This window comes from Chiloscyllium punctatum, chromosome 11 (assembly GCF_047496795.1).
Source record: "Chiloscyllium punctatum isolate Juve2018m chromosome 11, sChiPun1.3, whole genome shotgun sequence".
Classification (NCBI taxonomy): Eukaryota; Metazoa; Chordata; class Chondrichthyes; order Orectolobiformes; family Hemiscylliidae; genus Chiloscyllium; species Chiloscyllium punctatum.
In genome coordinates, this window is record NC_092749.1 from 48,633,378 (window position 1) to 48,647,965 (window position 14,588).

At 39.0% G+C, this 14,588-nt stretch overlaps 1 protein-coding gene across 1 annotated transcript in view; it reads right to left on the minus strand.

Moving 5' to 3' along the window:
• Positions 1-14,588, minus strand: part of spata17 (spermatogenesis associated 17) — a 342,383-nt gene that overhangs the window by 210,225 nt on the left and 117,570 nt on the right. Inside the window, exon 8 of the mRNA XM_072580768.1 lies at positions 1,307-1,455. Coding sequence (XP_072436869.1) covers positions 1,307-1,455 — 149 coding nt within the window. The remainder of the gene's footprint in view (positions 1-1,306; positions 1,456-14,588) is intronic.

Below are 14,588 nucleotides of genomic sequence, written 5' to 3' on the forward strand. Positions count from 1 at the left end.
AAATGTGTAAATCTGACAAGTTTCATATCCAAAGAGAATAAACTATTATTAGTCCCAACTTTAGATTCATGAACATTGGATGGTCCAGAGTATTGCAGAAGTATTTTTTTAAATACAGCCCTCAAAGAAAAGTGCTAATTGAAGTTTGCACATAGTAGACTAGACTAGGGCAAATTGTGGTTTACATACACCACAATAGTCATCAGCTCAGTTAGGAAAAGGATGTTTCCCTTGCATTGTTTAGAAGATATTATTTACTATGCATATGATATATATGCATACCAACAAGTAGACTGGTATAGCCTGATCTCTTGCAATGCATTGTTCATATAAATGGTTTTCCTGATAGAAGTATAAACAGTAGAACTTATCTCATAATTTTAGTGTGAGAAAGTGAGGACTGCAGATGCTAGAGCTTTATCAGAGTTGAGAGTGTGTTGCTGGGAAAGCATAGCAGGTCAGGCAGCATCCGAGGAGCAGAAGAATTGACATTTTGGACATTCAGGATGATGGAGGGCTTATGCCCAAAACGTCGATTCTCCTGCTCCTCAGACGCTGCCTGACCTGCTGTGCTTTCCTAGCAACACACTCTCGACTCTCATGATTATGTGCTGGGTTCAGAAAGAATGGCATATTTTGGAGTTCTAAAGTCCAGTCATATTTCTGTCCTGATGACATTAGTGGGCTGTATGTACTTCACTTGCCTGGTAACTATATTGTACCCTTAAAATCTGACTCCATTATGTATATTTACCAGCAGTAAACAAGTCCAACCTAGTGAGACAACCTTCAAAACCTGTATAGAGTGCACCAGAACAATTTGCTACTATAGGACACAAGTAAAAAGATATTTGGATTTACTTCCTTCATGATTAGCAGATCTAGCAGTAGTCAACTAGTGTGTCTTTAAGAAACCAGTCTCTCTGATTCCTTCCTCCATGAAAATGCCTTAGGTCATTAGCCAACATTCCCATAGGCCCAAATTAATGCACGTCCATCACCAAGTTGCCTCTGTGGCTACAACTGGCATTTACAATCATAACAAATGATTCCGTCTTTAGATACATGCATCATGTGCTACATCCAGAATATACTCCAAAGTGGCCCTGGTAGAACTGTTAACTCTCATTTTCCACTGTACGTAATAATTTGCATAAAATTGAAGTATTTTATTTTTAAACTTAAATGTGACATTATATTATTACTTTACTGAACTGATAATAACACTACAATTAATGCTCAAGAAGAGCAACAACTATATACTGCATACAATTGTATACAAGAGGTGTTAAAGATAATGACTTACATATCATCATGTATACGATTTCTCCATTCTTCTCTTTTCATTTCCTCTCTGGCCTCCTTCTCTGACATGATTGATGTTGCCACCCGCAAGGTTGGCTCCAAAGGCTTGTAGCGCAGTTGCAATACTTCAGCAGTATCGCGGAAGGGACCCTGACAGGTACAGGATAAGGTAAATGTTTTATTGTCATGTTTTTTGACACATTATTGATGACTGAGAAACCTGCACGTCTGTGTAAGTGCTGCCAGCTTCTCTATTGTAAATTATTTATAAAAGTAATACCTTTTGATATACAGTTACAAAGAACATTGAAAGTTGATAACATTTTGTTGATAGATGAGAATTCAAAAGTGTCCAGAGCTGGAAAAAGCAGTTTGATTTTGAAACTGTTAATCAATATCATTTTGAGTTATAAATGCTTCCCAGCATATTGCAGAATGAAAAATTGGACTCAGACATTGTTAACCCTTTATAATTTACATCCTAATTGTTGTTCAATGTGTCTCTCATCACTAAGCAATAATTTTCAGAGTCACCATTAATGCTTTATCATGATGAGTCAATAGGATGCACTAATCTAGGGGGATCAGAGGGCAAAGTCAGATTGCCTTCCATACCACAACTTACAACACATTGGTCATTTTCATAGAAATATAGAAACCATTCAACCAACAGCATTTGCACTAACTCTTTCAAAAAGAAGTTGTGCTTAATTCCATGCCTGACCTTCTGTTCCTAAATCTGTAAATTTCATAAGATCAACTGTCTGTTCAAACCTATTTCAAAATTATTCATGGAATTAACTTACACCAATTTTGGAATTACAGCATTCCAAACTCTTACAACTCTCAGTGAAAAATGATTCTCATCTTCCCTCTGGACCTTTAGCCTACAATGTTCAATCCATGGGTTAAATTTAGTGTCTTGCTCTGTTGGCTTTTGCCTTCACCCCAACTAAGTCTGTGTTGGGAAGGCCAGATGGCCTAGCTGTCCTTTCATCAATTCAGATCCTTGTGGACGAATAACGCCACTTAAAGGCCTCATCACATTGCCCAGTACAGTTAACGTACTGGAAGGCAAGGGCTTTCCAATCAAGGGGATAATGGGCAAGTCTGTGAGAATAATTACTACTGTGTTCCCAAAGAGTTACTTGTTCAAAGGAACTCAGTGAATGATCAAGAGATCAGGCATTAGAAAATAAGGAGGTGCCCACTAAGAGCTGTTCTTGCTGTCAAACATCCTCCTACCACTCCCTTGTAAACCCATTTTGTATTTTCTTCCAACCATCACTCACTTATGGCCTAAGATTTAGTACTAGATAATAGATTTTGGATGGCTGTCATCCTGACTGTTTCCCTGGTGCACTGCAAAAGGTAGTCACTGTCCAGTTAAGTGTCTGAGTGGTACTAAAAGTGATGAGTCTTCCTCAAAAGAAGATAGTGGAGACTGAATAAAGACCTTTAACACTGTCTGATGGCTGTTGCTATGTGCCTTTAGATTCGTATTGACACTTTGTTGCCCTGGTCCTTGGTTCTTTAGTATAACCCAAGCATCCCATTTCAGGCAATATGGGGCTCTCTCGCCACCTGTTTAGCTAACTATGAGATCTCCGTCACCTCTTTAAATACCAACCAAATGACTTTAGCTACTAATCCACTCAACAGATGGATGTGTTGTCACTATATGCTCAATCAAAACAGAGGACAACAGTCATAATGTTTCCAACGATTTTCTTATAATTAAAATTTCTCATCACTGGAAACATCTTGGAAAGACTCCATTGTACTCATTCAGAGGTCTTGTCATCTTTCCTGAAATGTGGTTCTCAAACTGACCACATTACATTAGCCGAGGTGCAATTAATGAATTATAAAGATCTAGTACAATTTCTTTTATATTCTATTTCTCTATTTATAAATCCCAATGATTCTTTTAAAACCATATTTTCTTGTCCTATTACCTTTAAGGATTTGTGCATATGACCGCCAAGATATCCCTGATCATTAAGAACTTTCAATTTGTGCCATTTATGGGGTACATTCCTTTTCAAGTTACATCTTCCAAACTTCACTTCACACTTCTCTGCACTCAATTCAAATCACCACGGTTTTGACCATTTCACTATCTTCTCTATATCGCCTTGAAACCTATAATTATTATCATGGCTACATACTAAGTAGAAAAGTTTCACAACATCTGCAAATTTTATAATGCATTGTATTATACCCAAGTCTAGGTCATTTATAAACCTTCAAAAGGTCAATGGACTCAAAACTGATCCTTGGGAAACACCACACCAAACTACCTCTTAATTGGAAAACCATTCATCCAGCACCACTATCACACTTTGCTCCCTGTCACTGAGCTAATTTTGTATCCAAACCATTACTTCCTCTTGAGTTGCCTGGGCTTCAATCCCCTTCTGATTCCTGAAGAAGGGCTCATGCCGGAAACGTCGATTCTCCTGCTCCTCGGATGCTGCCTGACCTGCTGTGCTTTTCCAGCAACACATTTTCAGCTTCAATCCCCTTCAACCTTCAATGTGGCATTTGTCAAATGCCTAATGAAAACCCACATATACAATAATTTCTATCCTGCCTAGATGAAGGAATGGTGCTCCGAGAGCTAGTGCTTCCAAATAAACCTGTTGAACTATAACTTGGTGTTGTGCGAGTTTTAACTTTGTCCACCCCAGTCCAACAACGGCACCTCCAAGTCATAGATCAACATTCTCTGTTATGTCATCAAAGAGTTCAAACATGTCAGTCAGAGATTATTTAACTTTAAAAGTTTCATGCTAGTTTTTCCAAATGTAAGTTTATTTTATTTCAGTTAATGCTTTCTAATAATTTCCTCACCGTCAACGTTAGGCTGACTGGCCTTAGTTTCCCAATATATCCCTTCTCCCTTCTCCTTTTGTAGAGCAATGATGTAATATCAACTCTCCCAGTTTTTCCATCACTTCTACATCTAACAATGTTTGAAAAATTGTGATCAATACCTCTGCCATCTCTACTTTTGTTTACTTCAGCAACTTTAGATGCATTCTATCTGAACTCGGTTACTTGCCAATTTCCAGTAGAAGTTAAGCATTTTAGATAATTCTCCCTATCTATTATTATCCCAACTATAACTGCCCTCTCCACTTTTAATATAAAGTTTTCCTTTTGACTCCTTAATAGGCTTAACTACATTTACATACACATTTATAAAATACTTAAGGATCCAACTTAATATTGCCTTTTTTGTCTTATGACCTTTTGTCTTTTGTAAAATTCCTTTATTGTTTCCAAATCTTCCAGATTATGAAATGAATTTTGCTTCTGGAATCTGTCAAAGTGTCCCTTTTCCATTTTACTTTAACTTTTTTATGTCTTTTTTTCTATCTATGCTCTTTGACTAATATAGATCTTTATATTTGCTAATCATAATATTTTGCTAGGAAGGGAATTAGTGCTAATAAAACTACAATAAAATGCTTTCAATGAAATTGATCACTGCTCAGACCCTAGGTTAGAAAGCGTTGCGAACACTATAAACCAATAGCTAAACATTTCATTCCCAAGCTTACAAGTGCAAAAAGGTTTAATGTTTTGTTCACAGATTTGAATTACTGAACTGAATTGAATGGCTTTTATATAAATTGACATACCAAACACACACAGGTTAAAAAAAAAACTGTTGTTTGTTACAAACTTTGTAATATTGTTGCCAGGGTTGGAGGATCTGAGCTACAGGGAGAGGCTGAACAGGCTGGGGCTGTTTTCCCTGGAGGGTCGGAGGCTGAGGGGTGACCTTATAGAGGTTTACAAAATTATGAGGGGCATGGACAGGATAAATAGGCAAAGTCTTTTCCCTGGGGTCGGGGAGTCCAGAACTAGAGGGCATAGTTTTAGGGTGAGAGGGGAAAGATATAAAAGAGACCTAAGGGGCAACTTTTTCACGCAGAGGGTGGTACGTGTATGGAATGAGCTGCCAGAGGATGTGGTGGAGGCTGGTACAATTGCAACATTTAAGAGGCATTTGGATGGGTATATGAATAGGAAGGGTTTGGAGGGATATGGGCTGGGTGCTGGCAGGTGGAACTAGATTAGGTTGGGATATCTGGTCGGCGTGGACAGGTTGGACCGAAGGGTCTGTTTCCATGCTGTACAGCTCTATGACTATGACTCTATGTCATTTTAATTTCCTTACTTCAGTTGGGAAGCTAGAACCAAACTTGAACAAAATAGGATGGGGAGTGAAGGTGGAAATAAAGCTGCTGCTGACTGACCATGATAAAGCATTAGCAAATTTCAGTAGGTTTATTAGGGAACAAGTACATAAGAAGAATAAAGAAAAAACTATAAAATATATAGTGTTAAATATTTTCAAAAATTGTGCAGCAATTTTGAAACATGAAATGAAAGTCACAAAAACATTTTATATTGTTGTGATCCCCATGGAGATCAACAAACCAAAAGAACTGAATTTACCAAATGATCCCATGAAAGAAACAACCATAAGACTTCACCTTGTTACAACTTTTTACTTTCAAGTCAAAGTGTGGTGCTGGAAAAGCACAGCAAGTCAGGCACCATCTGAGGAGCAGGAGTGTCGAGGTTTTGGGCATAAACCCTTCATCAACATTCCTGATGAAGGGCTTATGCAAGAAACATAGACTCTCCTTCTCATTGGATGCTACCTGACCTGCTGTGCTTTTCCAGTGCCACACTTTTCGACTCTTACTCTTCAGCATCTGCAGTCCTCACTTCCTCTCATAACGTTTACTGTAATAATCAAACCAAAATTAGTGTAAATTATTAGGCAAATTACTGTCCATACAAATTATAAATGACTCATTACATAGCAGAGACCAGTATAGTATACCAGAAACAAAGCTATTCTCAGTCACCACAAAAGTTAAAGATTTTAAAAGTATGCAGAGTTCCCCAATTTACCTAACTTTTAAACGCAGGTTGACAAAAAGTACAGACCAGGTTCCTGTACTCAACTAAAAAAAAATATTTATTACAAGTAATTAGTTTCTAGCTACAGTTAAAGGACCACTGGCATATAACTCTTCTAATTAAAACTTTAATTCCCTTAAATAATTCACCCTTACACACATACAAGTAGCCACAGACAGGGAAAAAAATGGATGCTATGAATGGAAGGAAAACTGGAAAGCAGTTCTGTTGTCTCTAATTGTAGGATTTACTGAAATGGTTCTTGTATTGGTCAGAATGCTGATTCTTGGTTTTCCTTCTCTGGATGCTTTCACAGCTTTCAGCAACTGTTGAAAGAAAGATTAAGCTGGTTTTCTTCAGGCTTAATGGACTTTTACAGCTGAGAACAAAGAAAACTCCTGAACTGGTGTACATTTGATATTGTTCTCCTACCTTGTTCATGGATTTAAGGTGTTCAGCTACCTGAGAACCAATCACATAGTTGTTGGCATGTAGAAGGCCTTTTGTCATTGACAATTGGTCACTAGACCAAAAACCAATCAACTACTTCTACTAACCACAATTCCTTGACACCAGCTTGTCTGCAACCACTGCTCGAACAAGCAGTTATGTAAACAGTGTTTACAATGAGTGTCAAGTTACTCAACTTTTAAAACATACAGCAATCCTTGGTTTTAAAATATATCTTTTTTTATTCCAGTCTGCCTTTAAAAATAAAGGATAAACTGAAAGACATGGTCTTTAAACACAACAAAGATAGATCACTTAGACTTATTAACTCAGCAACAATTTCAGCTACATTGTCCTTCAAACCTCTGACCTTAATTTGGTAGAATTTCAACTCCATTCCTTCAACAATTTAGTAACCAATTCTTATCACATTCAATCTACTAACATATAAATTAGAAGCAGATGTAGGCCGTGAGCCTACTGTGCCATTAAATAAGGCGTGGCTAATCTGATCATCAATGCAATAACATTCACACCCTTGTTTATAAGAATCTGTCTAATTCTGTTTAAAAATATTCAAAGACTATTTCTATTACCTTTCAAAGAAGAAGTTCACAGGCACAGGATCCTCAATGAAAAAGACGTTATCACATCTGTCTTAAATGGGCAACCACAGGTACAATCTTCAACTAAATGACATACCTCTCATGAGCATTCTCATTTCTGCTCCCAATGATCCTAGTTGTGTGGATGCACAAGAATCAGTTTTACCCAAACTGTTAACAATGTCTGTATGCACTTTGTGGTCAATTCTGAATTTAAATTATTTCAATATAACAGAAATAGCTTCAACAATCTTGTATATGTTTATTATTGTTTTCAACTCCAGCTTTTAAATTAACCATTTTCAACTGTATCATCAATTTGCACTCCCCCAATCATCCAGTCACATGGCTTTATTTTGTGTTCCATGCCTGGGTCATGGAATCCCTAATTTTCACACCGCTTTGTGTTAAAATAGGACCTGTGACATCTCTAAATTCTGACTTCTGAATTAATCCTCCAAGAGGAACCTGAGGAAATGGCTGCATCTTTGTTATCTGCGTCATCAGACCCCTTGAACCATAAAGCAGAGACTATGACACACAAAGGCCCAGAGTCCTACAAAATGTTAAAATGGCCTTCAAACCTCCATCTGATCCAACTGGCAAATTCAGGCAGCAACTGGCAATCCCTGTAAAACATCAAAGTGGCACTTAGTGGGAAATCCCTGTCGGCTGTAAAAGTATATGCATCTACGCCTCTCCATTCCTGTAAAGCAACCGAAATCCTTGGATTCCATTGTAATGTGCACAATGTTAAAATTCCTAAATCATTTTCCATATTGAAATAAAGAACAGTAGTAAATAAAGATTTTTAAATTGTTGACTATAATATGTATAATGCACATTCTCATTCCATACTGAATTTATGTTACCAGTCTCATTAGTTACAACATACTATGTTTGTCCAGAGATACCAACCAGAAAAAGACACTGGCCTATTTTCTACAGTGATTGAGGCATAGAATTGACAAAAAGTCTTTTTCAGGTCCTCTTTCAATATTGGATCATGACTGAATGTAATAGGCAATGTGGGTCAGAAAGTGGGGCGCTGGAAAAGCACAGCTGGTCAGGCAGTATCTAAGGAGCAGAAAAGTCGACATTTCGAGCAAAAGCTCTTACTCAGGAATGTGGCCGGGGCCCAAGAGGTTTGAGAGATAATGGGAGGGGGGTGGGGCTGGGGGCAGGTAGCTAGGAATGTGATAGGTATATGAGGTTGGGGGGTGATAGTGATAGATGGGAAGGAAGATGGATCGATAGGATAGTTCAAAGGGGCAGTGCCGAGTTGGAGGGTTGAACCTGGGAAAAGATGGAGATAGGGGAGCTGAGGAAGCTGGTGAAATTGACAGCAGTTTTCTCAAGCAAACAGGAGCCCAATCAATACATTTTAAAGGGGTCACTGGAAGATATCAGCAAAGTAACAGATACAATTCAGTTATCTCAATGTGGAATCAGAAAGTACGTTCATCCCCTGGTGTCACTTAAACATTATACCTCACTGTTCACCCTTTAATTTCCTCCTCACCTTCCTTTTTCAAATAACCCAGCTGATAGTATTCTCATCAGCTTTTATATATGATCAAAACAAATTAGGAGCAAGAGTAGGCCACCAGACCCTCAAGCTTGCTCCACCATTCAATAAGATCATGGCTGATCTGGTAGCTTCACATTCCTGTCCAGCTCTGAGAACTTTTCATCCCTTTGCTCATTGAGAGTCTATCTATCCCTGCCTTAAAAATAGTAAATGACTCTGCTTCTGCCACCTTTTGTGAAGTAAAATTCCAAAAGACTCATGGTACTCTCTGAGAAGAAAAAAAATCTGCTTCTCTCTTATAAATGGGTTTTAAATGGATGACCTTTATTTTTAAACAGACACCTGCATGTTCCAAACTCTCCCACAAAAGGAAACGTCCTTTTCACATCATGCTGTCAAGATTCCAGAGGATCGTTCATGTTTCAAGCAAGTTATCTCTTGTTCTTCTAAACTTCATCAGACACCAGACAAATCTGACCATCCTTTTCTCCTGAGACCACATACCAAAGAAATTGGTCCAGTAAACCTTCTGAATTGCTTCCAAACATTTATATCTTTGCTTAAAAAAGCAGACCACTCCACATTGTGTCTTAGCAATTCCCTGCACAATTGAAGCAGCACCTCCCTAATTTTGTATTCAATTCCCATTTGCAATAAATGATAACATTCTATTAGCTTTCTTAATTATTTACTACCTGCATACTAACCTTTTATGTTCTTTATGATTGACACATTGCCTTGAGGAAAGACTGGCATTCCCAGAAAACAGGTCACATTCTGACAGAGGACCAATTTCATGTGACCGTCTTGCTCATCAATTTCAGTGTAACATTCTTTAGTTGCTATTTCATTTATGCCCTAAGTCCAGAGTAAACAGATTTCGATGCCAAGGACTCAAAATGGCAAAGACTGGAGTTAGATCTCATCCTGAATATATAATTTGGTTTGGATTATGATAAAAAAAACAAGAAATTAGTAAAACCTACAGTGAACTCAAAGATGTGCATTTATCTTGGTTTCAGCCCACGTTCTCGTTCATTATTGCTTTACATAATGTGTAAATGCGAATACTAATATGATGTTTAATAGCAATATGCTGTCTGTTTAAATTAATCTCTTCATATTATCCTAAACCCAGTTCAGATTAATTTTTCATGTATTCTCCATTAGCTTTCATGGTTTTGATTAACCAATAATCCTTCTCTATTCTTTAATCACTGTTGCAATGAACTAAATACAGTACTGGTTGGATGATCAGTAATGTTGGAGAAGGCATGTTAAATGACTTCTGATATAGAACACCTTACTGTGGAGAAACATTTTTCTTTACTTTCTTGGGTGAAAGTTAGATTTTTTTTTAATAGGAATGTACATTTTAGGGAGCAAATTAAAGGGGTGACCTTGCAAATGTGCATTACAGCTAGAGCCTCAGCTTCTGATAGCATATCAGGAATTTAAGTACACGAATACAAACTTGTTTGTGTTGAATTAAATATTTCACTGTTAATTTGTTTCAATGCTATGTATTCTGAAAACTAATATGTGCCCCTGGTTGGTAGGAATCGGCGTCCAGAGAGTGAGCTTGTAAAATTCACACAGAGGGTCAAATTTTCTGCTGCCTTGTCTAGCATGGGTAATAGGTGAAAGGTAGGTAAACAGGACAAAAATGAAAATATCAGACATCTAATGCTGAGATTCCTTTTCCTCTTTTCCCCTTATGATTTGAATGGTGAGTTCTAAGTCACACAATAAGTAATATCCACCTTATTTCCATGCATTTGAATCTCATCAATAGCTAATCTTGCCTCATTTCTTTACAGCTCCCAATTCTCCTCTCCTTTCCTGAGAAACTTGACAACACCAATTCCCATTGTGAAAGTCAGAGTGGTTACCTGATGGTCACAGCTTCACTGGATATTCATCCAGCAGCTCAAGTGGACATTACTAATCTACCAGCCTCATTACATTATTGTGGCTGCTTTCAGACTAGTTCACACAACACCACTTCAGCTCTTCAAGAGTTCACTTTGCAGCTCAGGGACACTTATGACTTGCATGCTTCTGCTAAGTATATTTGCGCACAGGGATACATGCATCTCATGCACCCATAAGGATATGTCTCATTGCTCCTTATCTTACTTTCTTAGTGGTCACTCACTTTGTGTTGACTTGGAGGCTGCCAGTCTTTATTGCTTCATAGAATCATAGAATCCCTACAGTGTGGAAACAGGCTATTTGGCCTAACTCCCCGAAGAGTCTCCCACTCAGACCCGTTCCCCTACCCTATTACTCTACACTTCCCCTGACGAATGCTCCTAACTTACACATTGAATACGATGGGCAATTTAGCATGGCCAATTCACCTAAGGGAGAAAACCGGAGCACCCGGAGGAAATCCACGCAACACAGGGAGAATGTGCAAACTCCACACGGACAGTCACCCGCAGATGGAATCGAAGCCAGGCCCCTGGCACTGTGAGGCAGCAGTGCTAACCACTAAGCCACAGTGTCACTCATAATCAAGTAACCTTCAAATCATTGAACAGTCAAGTGAGCAGACATGTAGTGTAGAAAACCATGCTAAGTCAATGCCACATCTGTGGCAGGTTCTAACAGCTTACATGGCAAATTCTTTGCATGTGCTTCCAGCAAATGGCCATTTCTGAAAGGGGACCTGCCCTTAGTAGAGTGCAGGGGAACTATGGTTAGTCAGGGAATGCGACTACAGTCAGACAGACAGATCTTGGTTAAACCAGAGACCACAGAGAAGTGTCAATGCAGAGACTAGAAAATTGCGCTGTGGTCAATCCTATAAGTGGAAAAGTTTGTTGATCAAAGTATATCAGTCAAGGTGCAATGGAGACATCCTTCTAGGGGCAGGGCAATTCTAGGTCAGGACTGTCCTATCACATCAGTCTATAGATTATGCCATGGTCAGCCCTGAGAGTTTCAGCAGAGGGCTTACTCATAGCTGGTTCATGTAGTCCTGGCAAAAGTGGGAAGCTCAAGTTTGGGTTTGAAGTTTATTGGACTGGGTTGCTGATGGAATAATTATAGTGAAAGAGCAAATCAAAACAGAAGTGTGGGGACTCATAGAGCATAGGAAAAGTCAGAAAGCTGTGGGAGGGAGTGTTCTCGCAATCTTACATCATTTCCCACAGATAACTGTCTCGTGCATTAGACATGTAACTCTCACTTTGAGGATTTCTTGTGGTATGTTGGACATGTAACTACAGTGTGAAAGATGAGAAGATTACAACACCGCTACCTATCCCAGTAAGGACACTAATCTCCTGTGGATCCTGTATGGCCTGCGGATGAGGCAACAGTGAAGATTCACGAAGGACGTGGAGGAAAATGACTAGACCTTGAATCTACCAACCTCAATGTTATCATCTACAGCTGTCAGAAACCCAGAAAAGGTGGAGGCAAAGAATGGCAGAAGCCATAATTACAACAGCGTAACCTGTTGGAGCAGGACTTGCGCACAGAAGGAATGGGTAGCTATCCCTGTGTTGTTAAGATGATATCGGCCCGAAATGTTTATGACAGCAGCACTTTCAGAGAACAACTGGGGTCCTGAGTGGCATCTTCCCCAAACCTTGATCCACAAATATATCTGGGATGTCACTGATTGCATTTTCTCCAGATTGCAGCAGTTTATATGATTCCCCATGATGAGGACACTCAAGCAGCTCAGGCAGTGGAATTCTCCAATATCACTGCCTTCACCCAGGTGCTATAGACTGCTTTGAGAACATCTCACCAGCAAGCTGCAGATTCACCAATTGAAAAATCTTGCACTCCATCCTTGGCCAGTTTACATGTGACCATTGGTGCCAGACTTTGGAGGTGTGTACCCGAAATTCTGGGAGCTGCCACAATACCATAAGACCATAATATATAGGTGTAGAATTAGGCCACTCAGCCCATCAAATATCCTTTACAATTCGATTATCACTGATTTCTCAATCCCATTCTCCTGCCCTCTGTCTGTAACCTTTTATCCCTTTACTAATTAATGTGTATCTTTCTGACAGAGGGCAAACCCGCTCCCCCCTCCCCACCCCCCAACCAATTTAAACCAGCAACCCGTGTTGTAATCTGTTAAAATTCGAGAGGCAAGGAACTATTCCCAAAACTCACTATTTAAAGTAAAAGATTACAGATTAGATTACTTATAGTGTGGAAACAAGCCCTTCGGCCCAACAAGTCCACACCAACCATCTGAACAGCAACCCACCCTTACCCATTCCTCTACATTTAGCCCTTCACCTAACACTACCGGCAATTTACCATGGCCAATTCACCTGACCTGCACATTTTTGGACTGTAGGAGGAAACCAGAGCAAACCCACACAGTCACGGTGAGAATGTGCAAACTCCACACAGACAGTTGCCTGAGGCGGGAATTGAACCCAGTTCTCTGGTGCTGTTAAGTCTAACAGAGAATAATTACTTAACAAATATTTATAACTCCTTTCTCTAACCTACCTTTTACCTTCCCCTTTACAATACTAGTCCGGTAAAACCCCTAATTAAGATTTACTGAAAAATTCAAATTTCAAAACTAGCCAGCTATCAAATATTCTCTTTGTATCTTCCTCTGTAGATTTTTTTCTCCAGTTTAGGGTTGACTTTTTTTTTCTCTGTGCAAACTCCTTCTCTCATAGAGTTCCGACTAGCAGCCTACATCTGTTGGTATTTTGGCAGTTTTCCTCCAACTGTCCAATTTTCCCCATTCTTACACCCCAAAGCATTGGATCATTTCATTTGTCTTAATATTGTCAAAATACTAAATTCAAACTTGGAGTTTGGTATTTTGGGGCATAATTTAAACTGATTGGCTAAATTTTGAACTTGTTTTGTTGTCTCCAGGCAACCGAGCTAATCTAGCAGTTCAACCAAATGTTACATTGGTACCTTATTCAGAACACTTGATGCTGTGTCAGGTAGTTCTGCTGGCTTTTACATCTCTGAAAAGTACAGTACCCCTTACACCTTCATAACAGTTTGTACATACTAATGGACTCACACATTCTTGCCTCCTTCCAGTACATGGTTGGCTGCTGGGAGACTACAAACATCACTGACATCACACTTTCAAAACCAAGATTGGGGCAGAATAGAGATACAATACTGCCATGCTATGAGGACCATTGTAGAACAAAGCTTAAAATGAGGTTCTGATGCCTGGACCACACTGCATCATAATGGTGTGCTGTGCTCTTCATAACTGAAACCAATAAAGGGGGTTTCCTGAATGCAGAGGAAATGCGGGATTGACAACAAACCTCTGAAGACAAGGATCAGAACATTGCTAATTGAAATCTGCTTTAAGAATGAATGAGTTGGATTGGACATGTTTTTATTGTTTCACTTTCTGTAGGTTATGTGACAAACAATCTCTGATCAATGTTTACTTTGCAATATGAATACGCGTGTTGTATCTTCAGCTGATCCCACCTATAAGTATTAGGTCCTCTTCACTGTTCAGCAAAAAGCAGCAGTGAGACAGGGCAGTTACATCATATTGGGTTTGAAGTTAGGCTGCTTTTAAGGTTTCAGTCAGAAAATAGTATCCAATTGTTATGCTGTGAAGACTGCCATAATAGGCAGGAGATTGGAGACAATCCTGAGGTACCTTCTTTTCACTTGCTCAGCCTTCAATGTTTCAGCATTCACATAGATTGCTAAATTGTCAAAAATGCTTGAACACCCTACAGGACAGTACTTAACCTGACTGAGAC